At 34.0% G+C, this 16,126-nt stretch overlaps 1 protein-coding gene across 1 annotated transcript; it reads left to right on the plus strand.

The window, feature by feature from the left end:
- The first annotated feature begins 11,309 nt into the window (after positions 1-11,309).
- LOC149225297 (serine/threonine-protein kinase D6PK-like) lies at positions 11,310-15,611 on the plus strand. The gene is made up of 2 exons (XM_089377046.1): positions 11,310-11,680; positions 14,796-15,611. Exons 1-2 carry the CDS (start codon positions 11,331-11,333, stop codon positions 15,595-15,597), a joined length of 1,152 nt encoding a protein of 383 aa, XP_089233172.1. The 5' UTR covers positions 11,310-11,330; the 3' UTR covers positions 15,598-15,611.
- Positions 15,612-16,126: the final 515 nt, after the last annotated feature.

Genomic DNA, 16,126 nt, shown 5'->3' on the forward strand with positions numbered 1-16,126 from the left:
CCGCAGCAAATAAGGAGAGGCGCAGCTCTATGCGCCCAACCTTGGGCAAGGCCGCACGGAGGTAAACGCACAGGTCTCGGTCTTGGGTGAGAGCGCGGGCAAGCCTCAAGTGAGGGCGCCCGCCGGGCAGAAGCAAACGACACGAGTGTAACTTGGACGAGAGCGCCCAACATTCGGTTGGTGAACACGGGTGACTCGTGGGTGAAGGCGCTAGCTGTTGGGTGAACAAGTGACTCGGGTGAGTTGCCTGTCATGCACAAAGATACAAGGTTCGATTGAGGAGTGCGGTTGGCAGCTCGTGTGAGGGCGTGCCCGCCCAACTCGGGCAAGGAACTTTGGTTGGCACACGGAGGTGTTGCCTTGATGTAAAATTGGCTAAGTATGAAACTTGGTGTTTCCCAAGTATACTTGTAAAGCTTTGTAACATTGAAAGATTGTATAATATATTATTCGGGCAGACTCATTGTTCAAGGAGTTGCCCCTCCCTTTATACTGTGCAATTGTGTTCTCTTGTATAATTGCTGATGATAATGAATGTGTATGGGTGTTCATTGGTATAAAGGAAACATAATAATTACTTGGTTGAGAAACACAAACTAAGTAGGACATGTGGTTAGGCGTAGTCCATGAACATAAGTATTGGTGAAAAGAAAGTGTTCGGTGGTGCCGCACCTCGCCAAGAGCGGTTGAAAGACTACCGTCGGCCTGGGGGCGTGACAGATATGCTCGAGTGCTCGAGTCTGATGTGATTGTGCATGAGGCTCACATATAACTTCCGAGGCCTTGTATCTCTCTGTGGCGGTCCCTTCGGCGGTCTCTCTCCAACAACCATTCCATCCAATTAAATCTGCGTTACAAACACCGCTACAGACAACTCTGACAGGTGCATACGTTCCCACCTACTCTACTCTTGTTAAGTTTTTCTTATTTCCACTATGAGTACTTCTCCTCATATTTCTAAACCCACTTCTAGTAAAGGGAGACTAAGTAAAATTACCCTCGAGAGTCTTTATGAGTACATTGAATCTTTAGAAAGACGAAGAGAAGAAAGAGAAAACCACTTTAAAGTAGAATTAACAAAAATTCTTGACAATAACCACAAATCGTTATAAAATAAAATACTCTCACTCGAGAGTGAACTCCAAGAAATGAAAAGTAGAATTCAAGAAATCGAACATAGCAAACAAGCAATGGTTAAATAAAATGACACTTTGAAAAGCGAGATTAAAAATCTAAAAGAACAACTACATAATAATTCAACCCTAAATAACACAGAGAATAAATTAGATATTAAACCCATAAAATAAGAAATTAATAAACTAATTGTACTCGACCATGAGTGCCACAAAAGAGCCTTACACCTTATAATTGCTGGTATAGAAGAACAAAACAATGAAGACACATTAGAATTAGTTAAAGAACAATTAAAGACAAAATCTCAAATTCAAACAACTTATCTCACCGAAGCAATAAGGGTAGGAAAGATACTTGAGCATAAACATAGACTAATCCGTGTCAAGGTCAGTTGTAATGACCATAAATTAGATATACTTAGGAAATCCCCAAGCCTAAAAGGAATGGGAATCTTTATAAATGAAGATCTCATTCCAGAAGACCAAGCTGAACTTAGGAAAGAAGTACAAAAGGTCAAGGAGGCAAGAAAGAATGGAAATGGGAAATCATTAGGAATAGAAAAGCTATTATTAGAGACAAAGTCCCAAGCACAAGTGATAAATAGGGAATAACATCACTCCATATCCTCTTCTAGAATTGCCGCAGTTTTCCATGGTGTAAAGGTCCTATGTTAAGTTGGATCCCGAGTGATATTGATCTTATTCTTTTAGTTGAAACTTGGGAGCATGATGAATCTAGGGTCCCTCACCTTGACAGGTTCACTCTTTTGTCTTCCTGGATAAGAAATCCTCCAGGAGAGGTTTTGGTGGTATTGCATGTTATATTAGGAACATTGTTTCCTCTCACATTCGACTTCATAAAACCGACCGCTTCAATTAATACATTTGGATCGATATCTATGATTCTAGAACCAATAATACATTTCTTGCAATCTGCTATTTCATCCGTATCAACTCTACATCCTATAAGAAAAACAACCTAGATAAGAATTGCCCCTTCAATACCTTAGAAAAATACATCTACAACCTCAGGAATGAAAGCAATATCCTTTTGCTTGGGGACTTTAATGTTCAAACTGCTACTAACCAAGCTATTATGTTAAGTAACAACTCTAACCACAACCCCTTGTGGCTCGATGAGGATGGTAACTTAGCCAATAGATTTAAGAGAAAATATGAAGACATAATCGAGAACTTATTCGGCACCGAGCTCCTCAAACTTTGTAGTTCCTCAGACCTAATAATTTGTAATGGTATTAATAAATTGCCTCTCTCCGGTCAGATGATTTGTTTCCATAGGTTGGGTAGCAGCATCGTGGATTATGCGATTTCTGACGTCCATGTCCTCAACTATATTACAAACTTTGAGCTTCTTAACTAGTATGAGCCTGACTCTGACCACAAAACTTTGTCTTTATCCCTCAATCTTGCTATGCATACCACCCACATGTAGGAGAACAGTGAAAGCAAATGTCACATTCACTTCGATAGAAGTAATGTCGACTTTTTATTAAAGGATTTGGAAAGGGATTTAGGCTCCCTGACTTATAATAACAACATTGATCAAATCTATTACCATTTTACTACTACCCTTTCCACCACCATTAACAAATTCTCTAATAAGACTTCGTATAAGAAAAATAATAGAACTTCCAATCCTTGGTATGACAAAGACTGTAAAATTGCCAGGAAAGCAATCAGAGATGCCCCTAATGAAAGCATTAAGCTCCAGAATATAAGTATATACAAAGCTCTCATTAAGAGGAAGAAGAGGTCATATATTAATAAGAGACAAGAGCATCTTCTCCACCTTTCTAAAGTTGCACCCAGAAAGTTTTGGCGGAATGTGCTTGTTCGTAAAACTAAAGATAACCATTCTATCCCCCTAGAAAATTGGGATAACTATCTTAAGAATTTGTATGACTCTCTGGACACCATGGGAACCATCTTAAATACTCCTTTTAAGGATGATATTTTTTCTTTGGAAGACATTGAGTCTGGGATTAATAAGCTCGCTAATGGGAAAGCCAAAGATATTGAAGGTTACCAAGCTAAGATCTTTAAAATGGGAAAATCTATCCTCATTCCTCATCTCCACAAGCTTCTCAATTTGGCTATAAAGCATGGCTTCCCTAAGATTTGGACGCAAAGCCTTATTGTGCCTATATTAAAAAATGGGGACAAAAGTGTTCCCTCTAACTATAGGACCATTATGATTAGCCACATCCTAGCCAAACTTTATGGGCTCATTCTAGAAAAAAAGCATAGCCTTTGGCCTGAAAACCAGGGTAAAAGAGCTAAAGGGCAAAATGGTTTTAGGAGACATCGCTCGACCATCGACCACCCTGTCACCCTTAGGATCATCACTAAGGAATGTCGCAATAGTAAAACTGATCTCTTTTGTTGTTTTGTGGACTTTAGAAAAGCTTTTGACACTGTCCCCCGAGATAAGCTCTGGGAGAGGCTTGAAGAGATCATGGTTCCTCCTGAATTGAGGATTGTTGTGATCTGCCTCTACGAAATTGTCATTGCCAAGCTTAAGACCAACGGAGGGTGGTCTAGAGATATTAAATGTAATACCAGGGTTAAGGAAGGTTGTCCCCTTTCCCCTGCCCTTTTTGTCATTTATATTGATAAACTAGAGGAGTGTCTAGAAACTATGAGTTGCAAAGGCACTGAGCTTGCTGGTGTTATCATTACTCTTCTCCTTTATGCTGATGTTATCGTTCTTCTTGCAAGGATCCATGATGACTTAGAAAAGCAGCTTAAGACTCTTCATGTCTACTGCTCCAAGATGGGTATGATAATTAATACCGACAAGACTAAAGTCATGATCATTAAATCCAAAAATATCACCCATGGTAGTTTCATCTATGATAACCATTGCCTTGAGCAGGTTTCTTCTTATAAATATTTAGGTATTGACTTTCCTCATCAGCTCAACTAGAATTATAACATCAAGAAAAGAATTATTGGAGGTTGGAAAGCTTATTATGAGCTTGAAAACAATTGTAAGTCAACTGATCTTTACATTTGGAGTAAAAAAGGTTCCTCTTTGAGACTCTCGTCACCCCTGTTATCTTATACGAATGTGAAGTTTGGGGGTGCAGTATATCTAGGGAGTCGTGGAGAAAGATTGAGATGATCCAAAAGCAATTCATAACCTATAACCTCAAGATCAAGGGAAATACTCCTATCCTATCCTCTTGATCGAAGTTGGCCTGTCCCCCATTGAAAGTGCAGCTATGTTTAGATATTTGATGTATAAGAAGAGCCTTCACAATATAGAATCCAAGAAGCTCCCAAAAATTGCTTCTAACTTTAGTTAAAACCCCTAGTCTTGGCTCAACCTTTGGGGGATCAAGGAGGAGATCATCATGGGAAGCAAGGACAATATCAAAGATACTATTACCTCCAATTTTAAGGACAAGATGTGGGATGCTAAGGAGTTGTCGGGTAAAAGGAAGCTAAGGTACTATAAGGAGGTCATTAACCCCACCCTTGATAACCAAAATTATCTCTCTATGTTGACTAGCACTAAGAATAAAATGAACATCACTAGGATTAGAACTAACTCTCACAAGCTTCAAAGTGAGACCGGGCAGCGGTCTACTCCCAAGACTCCCTGAGACGATAAGATTTGTCAGATTTGTGATACTAAGAAGGTGGAAGATGAAAAACACTTCCTTTTAGACTGCCAGATTCTTGCTCGCATTTGCTCTCAATTCCCTATCATCAGCCACACCTCCAATCTACTTGACTTACTAAGCCAACCCAACTATAGTGGCCTTGGAACGCTTCTTCCCTTGCTCCTTGATCACAAAAACAAGATTTTGAAGAATGACTAGACTCTCTTTTCTTGAGGTCCGATAGACTACATTGATCTTAGTGGACGTTAATCATCATCATCATTATTATATTATGATTTTTTATTTAATTTTTCAATTTTTCAATTTAATTTAAAATTCTATTATTTAATTATTATTATTATTTATAATTAAAGTTATTTATTATTTTAATTTTTATATATAATTTGGAATTTTGTTTTTTTAGTTTTTCTAAGTAAAAGCACTAAAAATACATAAGAAAATTGTTCTCAACATTAGTTAAGAAAAATAATAATTTTTTCAATTGTTAAAAAAATATCAAAAACATGTTATATAATATTTTATCATAAAACTTTTTATTATATGAAATGTCAGATAGATAATCAAAATTCTTGATTAAAAAAAAACATAGAAAAGGCTAATCAAATATGAACAAGTATAATATGCAACGTTGCTACTTAGTACCTGTCTATTATGCCTAATTAATAATAAAACTTATTGTAACTAGGATAAAAATAATACAGTTAATGCATAAAAATGTCTATATTTATAGTGGTTTTTTAACCTACTTTTTAAAGCATATTTCTATCTTTTTACATCTAACATAAGGTTCTAACTCGGATTTTTAAATGACACTAACTTCCATGGTTGAGCATGGTTTGTGATATACATGAGACACAAATTTAAGATATAGTTTTCAGTGATCACAAAGATATATAGAACAAATCAGAGGTTATACTACAACTACCATACTATAGTAATTAGGAGTTATAATGACACTAACTTCCATAAGGAAGCATGTTTAATGATATGTTTGGGATACAAATGCAAGTTATAGTAATGGTGACCATAGGGGTACATATAAATAATCATTTCTTATAGTTATTTGAAAAGACAAAAATAATAAAATAAAATAAAACTTAAATGCTAAAAGTAAATTAATTAAAAAGACAAAAATAATAAAATACCTTTTATTAAAAATTATATTACTTTTAATATAAACAATAAAAATAATAAAAGATTTTTATAAAAAAATATTGTTATTAACATTACAATAATACTATAAGGATATAGTATTCTATTTAAATAAAAAAAAAAAAAAAAAGTGACAAAACAATACCCATTAATAAGTTAGTCTAAATTTGATTCTTAATCTATATATTTTTCAATTTAAATATTAAAAATAAATTAGTTAGAAGAAAAAAATAAAATAAGATATATATTCCAATAAAAAAGACAAATAACAAAGCAATACCCATTAATAAGTTATTATAAATTTGATTATTAATCTATATAATTTTCAATTTAAATATTAAAAATAAAGTAGTTAGAAAACAAAATAAATAAATAATAAGATATATATTTTTTCAATAAAATATTATGTTGTTATTAATATCACCACTAAATGTGCATTGTGAATAATTTCATATATATATAATAATTACACTATCTTATTAATTAATGTGTTAGTAATAATAATTATAATCTAAAGATTAATTATAATATAATAATTATATCTATTTTTATTAATTAATATATTAACTTTTGAGTACAAATCCTTATAATATATCTTATTATCAATTTTATTAATTAATATATTAACTTTAGAGTATAAATCCTTTTTATAACAAATATCATTTGTAAAATATAGATAAAAACCCATCTAAAAACATATACTTGTTGTTATCTAATTCCATATATATATAATATACATAACAATTTAAACAAAAATGATTTATGATTTAATGCTCCACAATTGTAATATAAAAATATTATAAAATAATATTAAATAAAAGAGTAAGTACAAAAATAAAAATAATTTTTAAAGAATAAATGGTACACTATAATAATTATAGTGCATATGTAATGTCATTATAGTATAAATTGATATAATTAGGTTATACATTGTACAAGTCATTTTTACATATTTTTCTCAAATTTATATTTTTAATTTTTTTTTTCAACAATTCAAAAATAAAACCAATAAAAATAATCTATTCAATAATTTAGACTAATCAGAAAATAGAAAGTTTGAATTAAAAAAAAAATCTAAAACTAATTTTAATTTTGGGAAAAATCAATTTAATATAATATTTTTTAGAAACTAAATATTTTTATAAACAAAAACTCAATGCATTTTTTACTATAAAATAATTACAATATAACCTACCATAAACATTAAATAATAAACGAATTAGATATACAACAAAATTTGTTCAATAAACTTGTTTTGAAATTCCCTTACTAAAATTTAATTTTGAATAAATATAATAAACCCTTTTAACATATAACTTAAAAATTATTTAATATTTCATTATTTTTTTTTAAAACTAACCACTTTATAATATATGCATTTATTGATTATAAATTGAAATTACACTAAAATGGACACATCCATTTTCCGAATATAAATAGTTAACCCATTCCATTTAATTGGATTTGAATAAAAATAGAGCTCATGTTTGAATGTGAATTCTCCAGTTTCAATTACCTTTTTTTTCATCTTTATTATTAATTTTGATAATAATTTATATATTTAAACACTAATATTTAGATATAACAAGCTAAGTAGGTTTGATTAAAAATTTCACAGTTAAGCGCACTTGAACTAAAGGCGATTTGCGATGGGTGACCTCTCGGGAAGTCCCGGTTACTGAGTGCAAGCCCCGGAAGTGATGATTGATGCTACGTGATTCATTTCACTAGTTTCAATCACACTTCTTCACCCATGTGAGCATCACCCAATGCAATGAGTGCTAAGTGAACTATTAAAAAATCATGAGAAATTAATAAGTTACCACTACCTCTCATGGAAATGGTCATAGATGAATGGCTTACTTAACACGGTTGAATCCCAAAATGATATCTAAAAAAAATATTATTATTATTATTATGAAATAAAATGAAGATATAACAAAAAGATTGAATTATTATTTTTTATTTTATTTTTGATTTTTATTTTATTTTTATTTTTTTTTATCATGAAAAAAAAAACTTAATTTTATTGTAATTCTAAAAAGGAATAAATATATTAGAAGTATTTTGAGAATCAAGAACAAGTTTTGGGAATCAAAAAATTTCATCCATTCAATGTTGGAAAAAATAGGGATTAATATTTATAACAATAATTTATTTTCTCTTTCTCGCCCTTCTCCCAACTCCTTGGAGATGAGTCAACAGGGACTATTTCCAATTCCATCCCAGTCACCAGAGGGGGTTGTTCTTTTTCAAAATTAGAGCTTCCCGACCAGTGGAACCAAATTCATGTTTAATCTCATCAACTTGTTCATTTTGTACCAGCTGAGATGTGCCATCAAATTTTGAGTATTCTTATTATCTTTAATAGGTGTGGCCTTCTCTTATTCATCTTCTGAACATGTGGGATCAAAAGGTTGTCAACCTTTTGTGTAGTGAGCTTGCACCTTTTTATTCCTTAGGGGTTTCTTGGCCTGTGGATAAGAATCTTTCAGGTGACCTTTTTGAAAGCTTGTGCGACATATGAACGTTGTGTTTCTGTAGTCTAGGCTTTGAATCCATTGAAATGTTTCATTTTTCAGCATTATGCGATCAGGAAGACCTTGCTTAGGTCTACTTCGACACATATTTGAACAAAAGTAAATAGTCCTTATTGAATTCGCTCTTTATTTGTTTCCTTTTAAATGCCTAGAGTATTCCCAATGTCTTCTAGAACATTCTTATGCCATAAAGGGAGGGGTCATTTTGGAAGTTGCACCCATCTTTGTGACCACCATTGTTGTGGGGTCAAATTCCAGAAACCATGGAGTTATGAAAAGGTGTGCTCTTCCCCAAAACTAGGGTCCTTCATTAAGAACTTTGTCTAGATCCTCTTAGGTATCAAACTGGACAATAAAAAATCCCTTGGAGTAGAGATAGATGCCCAAGCAGTGAAAATCCATTGATGCAAGGTATCTGTTTTTGGCCAAAACCCATTGAATATATAGATGATAGCCCTTGAATGAAGGAAATAAAAGAGATAGTTTACCTGTTGGTTTTTTATGTCCAAGGATGGCATATCATCCACCTTTTCCGTAATGTGTGATCCTGGGATGGAGGATGGTTGTTCCATTTGATCTAGCCTGTTTCCATGTGTTGCATCCTTATATGATAATGAAGTGGCTGGGATTTTGGAGCCTATGGTGCCCCCACACAGTCTCAGCACTAGAAATAATGTAGAGTACTAGGATATGAAATAAAACTTCAGTTGTAGATGGTACTGTAATTGTTTTCCTTCGTATATGAGGTATTGTAGAGTTGTTGGGATCCCTAGACACTGTTTAAAGATATTTTTTATGAGCCCCACATTTTGTTCCTCTTGCACCTAGATCTGGAGGGAATGCCCCATGAAATTTTTGAGCGAGATCTGAAACCCCTTGATCTGTAAACTATCGTGGATATTCCACTAGACAATTCATTACAACAAATTTGATAATAATATATTATAGCTCTAAATTTTTACACTATTACAGTTTTATTAAACTTCTAGATCTATAAATTTAACTGTAATTAGTGCATGCATGTGAATGAAAATTATGCAGAAAAGTAGAGAACGACAAAATAAGCTCTCACACACACATAAGACACAAGAAATGCGTTGGGAAACCCTTTCGGGAGAAAGCCCTGCTAGAAGGTGAGGCCACTTCGCTCTCTTTCTCTATTTGGAAAATAAGGTTGCAGGTATAAAGAAGTAATGCATGTGGCCCATGGGCTGCTACATTGCACAAATCCTTTGTGTGTACTCTACCTCCTATCTCTCCTAGCTATCTTTGCTCAACTATGTAACAAAATGCTCTTGAAAGAATGGAATGTCTCTTCCTCCTAGTGGCCTGGTTATAACACAGCTTGATAGCCTATTAGGGATTAAGTTTGATTACATCAACAATTAACTAGAGTTACAATATAGACTCTTCCAGAGTCTTTTACATCAAAAACACGCGGCTAGCCCTTTTTCCATGAATAATGGGGGCTGTCGCTGAACTATAGGTGTGAAAACACAAAGCTCAACTTCTGAGTGACATAACTTTTGCATACAAACTTTGATTGATGCGCTTCTTGCGCTATTGGAAAGATCTTTGTGTGTAGAACAAGTTGAAAAGGTGTGCGCGGAAGCGACAAAGTTTTACCCTAAAAAAATGATGTTTGATGTCTCAAAACGCTCTTGGAAGGTTTCAGACACCGTTTCGCCAAACTGGTTCCTGCTAGTAAAAACAGTCCCATGAGTTGATTCCTCCTCCTTTTCCACTCTAAATGGATCGAGATGGATGACAAACAATATAATTATCCAATCTGAATCACCCCTTTGTTCCAAGTTGAATATCTTCATTGCCTTTTTTCCCACCATTCAAAAACTGATATAAAATAAGAATTTTGCAGAGAATAAACGAGGAGATATCCCTAAAACCTAGGTGGCCAAAGAAACATAAAAACCTTGTACTCCTGGTTTCAAAATAAAGCTCTCTATAAAGCAGAATGTTGTCCCGACAAAGCTAAATGAGTGATTTACCAGACAAAAGATTTTAAGATTTTACCACGTGTCAACAATGGTGGCAGACTAGGGTTCCCACGATGTTGTAGACATGAGATTTCTCTCTATTAATTGTCCCCAACATATAAAAGTAATAAAATAATTTTCTTAACAATGTTAAAATAATATGCAAATTATATATAAGTTAATAAATAATAGGATGACACAGGTATTACATCACACAAATTATCAAAAATTATCTGACTTTCCACATCTCATACTAATAATGTAATAGATCACCTCTTAATCATATTTTTCATCCCCAACCATGACAATGAATGGAAATGCGAAAAGGGCACGAGCGTTCACCCTTTATCTTACTCCCATCACGAGTCCCATCAGAAACCAAAGAACCTTTACACGAATGCCACCTAGCTAAACATATCTTTTACCACAAAGGACACGTCACCAACTCGACATCAAGGAACTTTCGTCAATTGACCACATATTGACGTGACCCCTGTGAACGCTGGTCCTTATCTTAATAATCGATGACACGTATCCATGAGTAACCAATCCCGTGTCAAGGCGGCCGACACCCACCGCCTCCATCAATCAATGATGCGGCGTACAGACAGGTACTTCCACGTGTCGACTATGTCAGCATCCCAAAAAGCTTCATGTGACGCTTTCTCCCAACGCTCGTCTGGACTCCGGGCAACCCGTTTCCTCAAATCCACTGAATCCCATAAAAAAATATCACGCCGCCACGTGCAAAACTGTAAACCCTACACCTGTCTAGCCAAAAAAATATCCCTGACGTGCAGGTGGGATATACTAAATGTGTATATAACGCCACCTTCTGAATGTGAGTTGCGTGTACATGGCATGATGAACGTCATCGAATCGGCGCAGTCTGTGAACGAGTTCAGGCCTATCAGAGAGCTGGGTCATGGCGACATGGGGACCGTGTATCTGGCAAAGCATGTGACCAGCGGGAATCCCGTGGCCATGAAGGTAATGAACAAGGAGGTTATGCAGAAGAAGAGGAGCCATAAGAGGGCGCGGATGGAGAAGGAGATTTTGCAGAAGCTGGACCATCCCTTCTTGCCCAAGCTTTTCACAAAGTTTGAGTCGGAAAACCACTCTTTTCTGCTCATGAGCTACTGCTCCGGAGGGGACCTCAATACGCTCAGGCAAAGGCAGAAGAACAGGAGGTTTTCTGAGTCTGCTGCCAGGTAAATTTTTTTTTTGTTTTTGGGTATATTTTGAATGATTTAGAACAATTTTTTTTCAAATGAGAATGTTTTTCGAATTAATTATATTATTAAAATTTAGTCAGAAATTTTAAGATATTTAATTTAAGATGTGATTAATTTGAAAGACATTCTTATTAAATCTATGGCAAGCTCAATTCTCTATTTTGCTGACTCTAAGATGGGTTGGACCATCTAGCTCCCTCTAGGATGGATTGGACCAGGTCTTGTGATGGGTTGGACCATCTAGCTCCCTCTAGGATGGATTGGACCAGGACCACAAGACCTGTTGGGCATCTTGTTGGGCTGGTGTGACTAGATTATCAAAGTGGCAAACCTTAATCTCAAAAATGTTGGAAGTTTTTAATGATTTTTGTTTTTGATTAAATGAGGTCTGTGTCATTGGAAAATTTATTTTTCAATTAAGAAAATCATGTTATGGACACCCAACTTTCCCACCTAACTTTTGAACCAAATAACCATATTATTCGGATGATAAAATTTCAAAACCTAACTAACCTCTAGGCTGGTCTGGCGCTGTTTTCACCCAGTTATCAAAGTGGCAAACATTAATCTCAAGACATACTAGCTATAAACGCGGGGAAACTCATTATGTCAAAGTTCCAGAGCCTGCATTTATAAAAGTTCCACAGCCTGCATTTATATAATTTTGTCCAGTGCTTAAGGTTTTGCTTTGCTCTGTTTTATCAATGGTGTTCTTCATGTTCCAGGGCATGCATTTGAAGAACAATGCATGCATTTCTGGCAAGTCTGTATGTGGATTAATGTTTATCTTATCAATGCTGCTTTTGGTTCCAGAACTTAGCATGCATTTAATGCAAATTTGTATGGTGCCTAATGTTCACTTTATCAATGCTCCTTTTGATTACAAAACTGAGACTGCTCTTGATCACAAAACTGAAAATAGTGAGTCTTAGATCAGAGTCAATTTAAGTCAATTTAAGACCATTAATTAAGTTTGGAGTGACTTAATGAGATGATAAGTTCATCCTTTCAGATGAAATTATAACCTAATGTTGAACTTTTCTTGATGACAAAACTGAGACTGCTCTTGATCACAAAACTGAAAATAGTGAGTCTTCGATCAGAGTCAATTTAAGTCAATTTAAGACCATTAATTAAGTTTGGAGTGACTTAATGAGATGATAAGTTCATCCTTTCAGATGAAATTATAACCTAATGTTGAACTTTTCTTGATGACAAAATGTTGAACTTTTCTTGATGACAAAATGTGAAGTGTGGACAAAACTAATGAACCAACCAACTAATTTCAGGTGCCCTTAATGACAAATCTATTGTAGTTACCTCTGATGACAAAAGTAAAGTTTGGAGTGACTTAATGAGGGGACAAGGGAATCTCGAATCGTTTCATACGGCGAAATAAAGTTTTACCATTATGGCATATAATCCATTTTCTATGATGGGCCAAATAAAGTTTTGTCATTATGGCATATAATCCATTTTCTATGAAGGCCATGATAGTGATTCTTTTAAAGCCAGTTAACATTTTTAGAGGAAAGGGGTAGAACAAGTTAAAATTGCAAGAGCAAAGGGTTAAGGTTAGGTGGAGGTAGTGGAAGTCACCAGGTTAGGTGGACGTTCTGGAAGTTACAAGAAAATCTGGTTCCACAGCAAAGGGTTAAAATTAGGTGAAGGGATGAAAAAATATAATTATTATTAGGTGAAGGGATGAGAAAATATAATTATTTTTGATGTTAAAATTTCTATCAATTAAAGAGTTAATATAAATAAAATTAAAATATTATTTATTTAATTTTATGTATAAATTTTTTTAGTTAAAATTTTTATTAATTAAATAAAATTATAAAAAATCATAAAATTGTAGAAGTATGATAATTTAGATTCAAGAGTCAGTATAAATAAAATTAAGATGTTATTTATAACTTAATTTTATTTATAAGTTTTTAAGGATAAGTTTTTAGAAAGGAAATGAGTTTCAATCAATTAATTATTGAGTTTGAAAAATTCAGTGTTGTGTGTGTTTTATTTAAGGATTTAATGTTATTATTTATTCCTCTGATAAAATTTGTTCCGATTCCTTCCTTCTTATTTATAATTAAATTTCAGCATTTAAAGTTCATATTAAAATATATCAAGAGTTTTGAATTCTCGGGAAAACAAAATTGTGGTTTAAAGTTTCTTCCATCAATCAGTTAAAGTATAATGTTTGGTGAAGTTCTAAATTTTTTGGTGAAGTTCCTTTAGAACTCAGGGAAAAATTTTCCACCGGAAAGTGAGTGAATTTCTTTGTAAATTTGTTCTGACAATTGTGAAAAAAAACAAAATTGTGTGGTGGAAAGTTTTCATCGATCAGTTAAACTATGATTTTAGGTGAAATTCCTGACTATAAGGAAGAATTCCACTGGATTGACATTAAATGTTGTTTTATCGCCTACATTAAATGTTGCCTTATACTATTATTTCAACGGTGTGGTAGTGAAATTGGTGTTTTTTTAGTTAAATTAGTGATGTTAGTAGAAACAATAATAGTAAGTTTAGTGGATATGGTCTAATGGTTAGCTGGAGAGGTTTGGATATGGTTTAATGGTATCTTCACAAAAGACTTATCCACAGCTGTGACATGCTTTTAGTAGTAGTTAAATTAGTGATGCTAGTAGAAACAATAATAGCAAGTTCTGTGGATATGGTCTAATGGTTAGGTGGAGAGGTTTGATCCTCACAAAAAACTTGATCCAAAGCTGTGGTATGCTTTTCGTAGTAGCCAAATTGGTGATGGTAGTAGAAACAATAATAGCAAGTTCTGTGGATATGGTCTAATGATTAGGTGGAGAGGTTTAGATTTGATCTAATGATTAGATGAAGAGGGTTGATCTTCACAAAAAAATTTGATCCAATCCCAAGCAAGACTATAAGACTATATATCCCTGACTATATATACCAGACTATATATCCCTGACTATATATACCTGTGATTCATCACTAGTGAAAACACTAATAATAAGAGTCTGTTTGCTCATACTTCTCGTAACGGTTTGAGAGGAAGTGACCATATATTTGATTTTCCTAATTATTCATTGTTGTATATCATATGCAGATTCTATGCAGCAGAAGTTGTGCTTGCACTAGAGTATTTGCACCAGCATGGAATTTTGTACAGAGACTTGAAACCTGAAAACATATTGCTTCAAGCAGATGGGCATATCATGATCACTGATTTCGATCTCTCGCTTATCATCAACAATCCACGAGGAGAGTGTAAGACAAAGGATTCTTACAGGGATCAAAATGGATCATTTAAGAAGAAGAGCAAGTCACTCATGGCGAAGTTGAATCCCGCGCATCTGGGAGCCAAAGATTGCATGAATGCCAGCGCCATAATAATAACAAAACATGGTGACAGTGCCAGGGAGACCAGTTTTTGCAATTTGGATGGCAGCAAGGATTCACTTCGCGAGCAGTCTCATTCGTTTGTAGGCACGGAAGAATATGTTGCCCCAGAAATCTTGTGGGGCAAGGGCCATGGCGTTGCAGTGGATTGGTGGGCTTTTGGTATATTGCTGTATGAGATGGTGTATGGGAAGACCCCTTTCAAGGGGTGCACCAGGAAAGAAACGTTTTATAACATATTGTGCCAGGAACCACCACAGCTCTCAGAACCTTCCAACCCCTTGAAAGATTTACTCCGGGCCTTATTGGTGAAGGAGCCCACTCTCAGATTGGGGTTCAACTCTGGTGCGCAGGAGATTAAGAATCACAAATTCTTTGAGGGTGTTAGATGGGATGAGTTAGAATATGTGTCTAGGCCCCCCTTTGTTCCCCCTCCTTTCAGTTTTGAGCATTCACGCATTGTATTGGATGACAGTGTACGTACTATAGAAATGTTTGAGAATTTTTAAATCTTTTTGTTAAACATTTTGTTAGTCACTAATCATGCATCAACAGAAATTAACAAGGGATAATGCTTCTCAAGAAGGTCCTTCCATAAAGTTAGTTAAGAAGTTCCTTCCATAAACACTTGCTTACCTTGATATATGTATATATTTGGTGAAGATTACCTTGATGTGTATATATTGCTATATTTGATGAAGGTTACAAAAATGAAACATAAATCAAGAATAGATATTAGAAAATAATTTACCATAAGTAAAGTCAAAATTTTTATAGATTTTAAGATTTTAAGAGAATAAAGACTAATAAGAATAATCACTATGAATTTATAGAATTTACTAAGAAATCTCATTAAAGTAAAAAACACTCTCTAAATAGCTTGACTCGTACTTATATAAAAGAGAGTCCATAAATTAAAAAGTTTCACTTTCCCACTTATTCTAAACAATCCTAGTTTAACGGTAAAAAAAATGTCATGTTATATTTATTTGTCTTAGATATTATATAAAAAAATAATTTACAATAAATAAAGTTAAA

Source organism: Pinus tabuliformis, chromosome J, assembly GCF_031772625.1.
Source record: "Pinus tabuliformis cultivar Carrire ecotype Pingquan chromosome J, CPIR1, whole genome shotgun sequence".
NCBI lineage: Eukaryota > Viridiplantae > Streptophyta > Pinopsida > Pinales > Pinaceae > Pinus > Pinus tabuliformis.

Excerpts from the sequence above, each read along its gene's own strand:
- LOC149225297 (XM_089377046.1), top strand. The coding sequence starts at position 11,331 with ATGATGAACGTCATCGAATCGGCGCAGTCTGTGAACGAGTTCAGGCCT. Across the intron at positions 11,681-14,795 it reads TTTTCTGAGTCTGCTGCCAG|ATTCTATGCAGCAGAAGTTG; the intron begins GTAAATTTTTTT and ends TATCATATGCAG.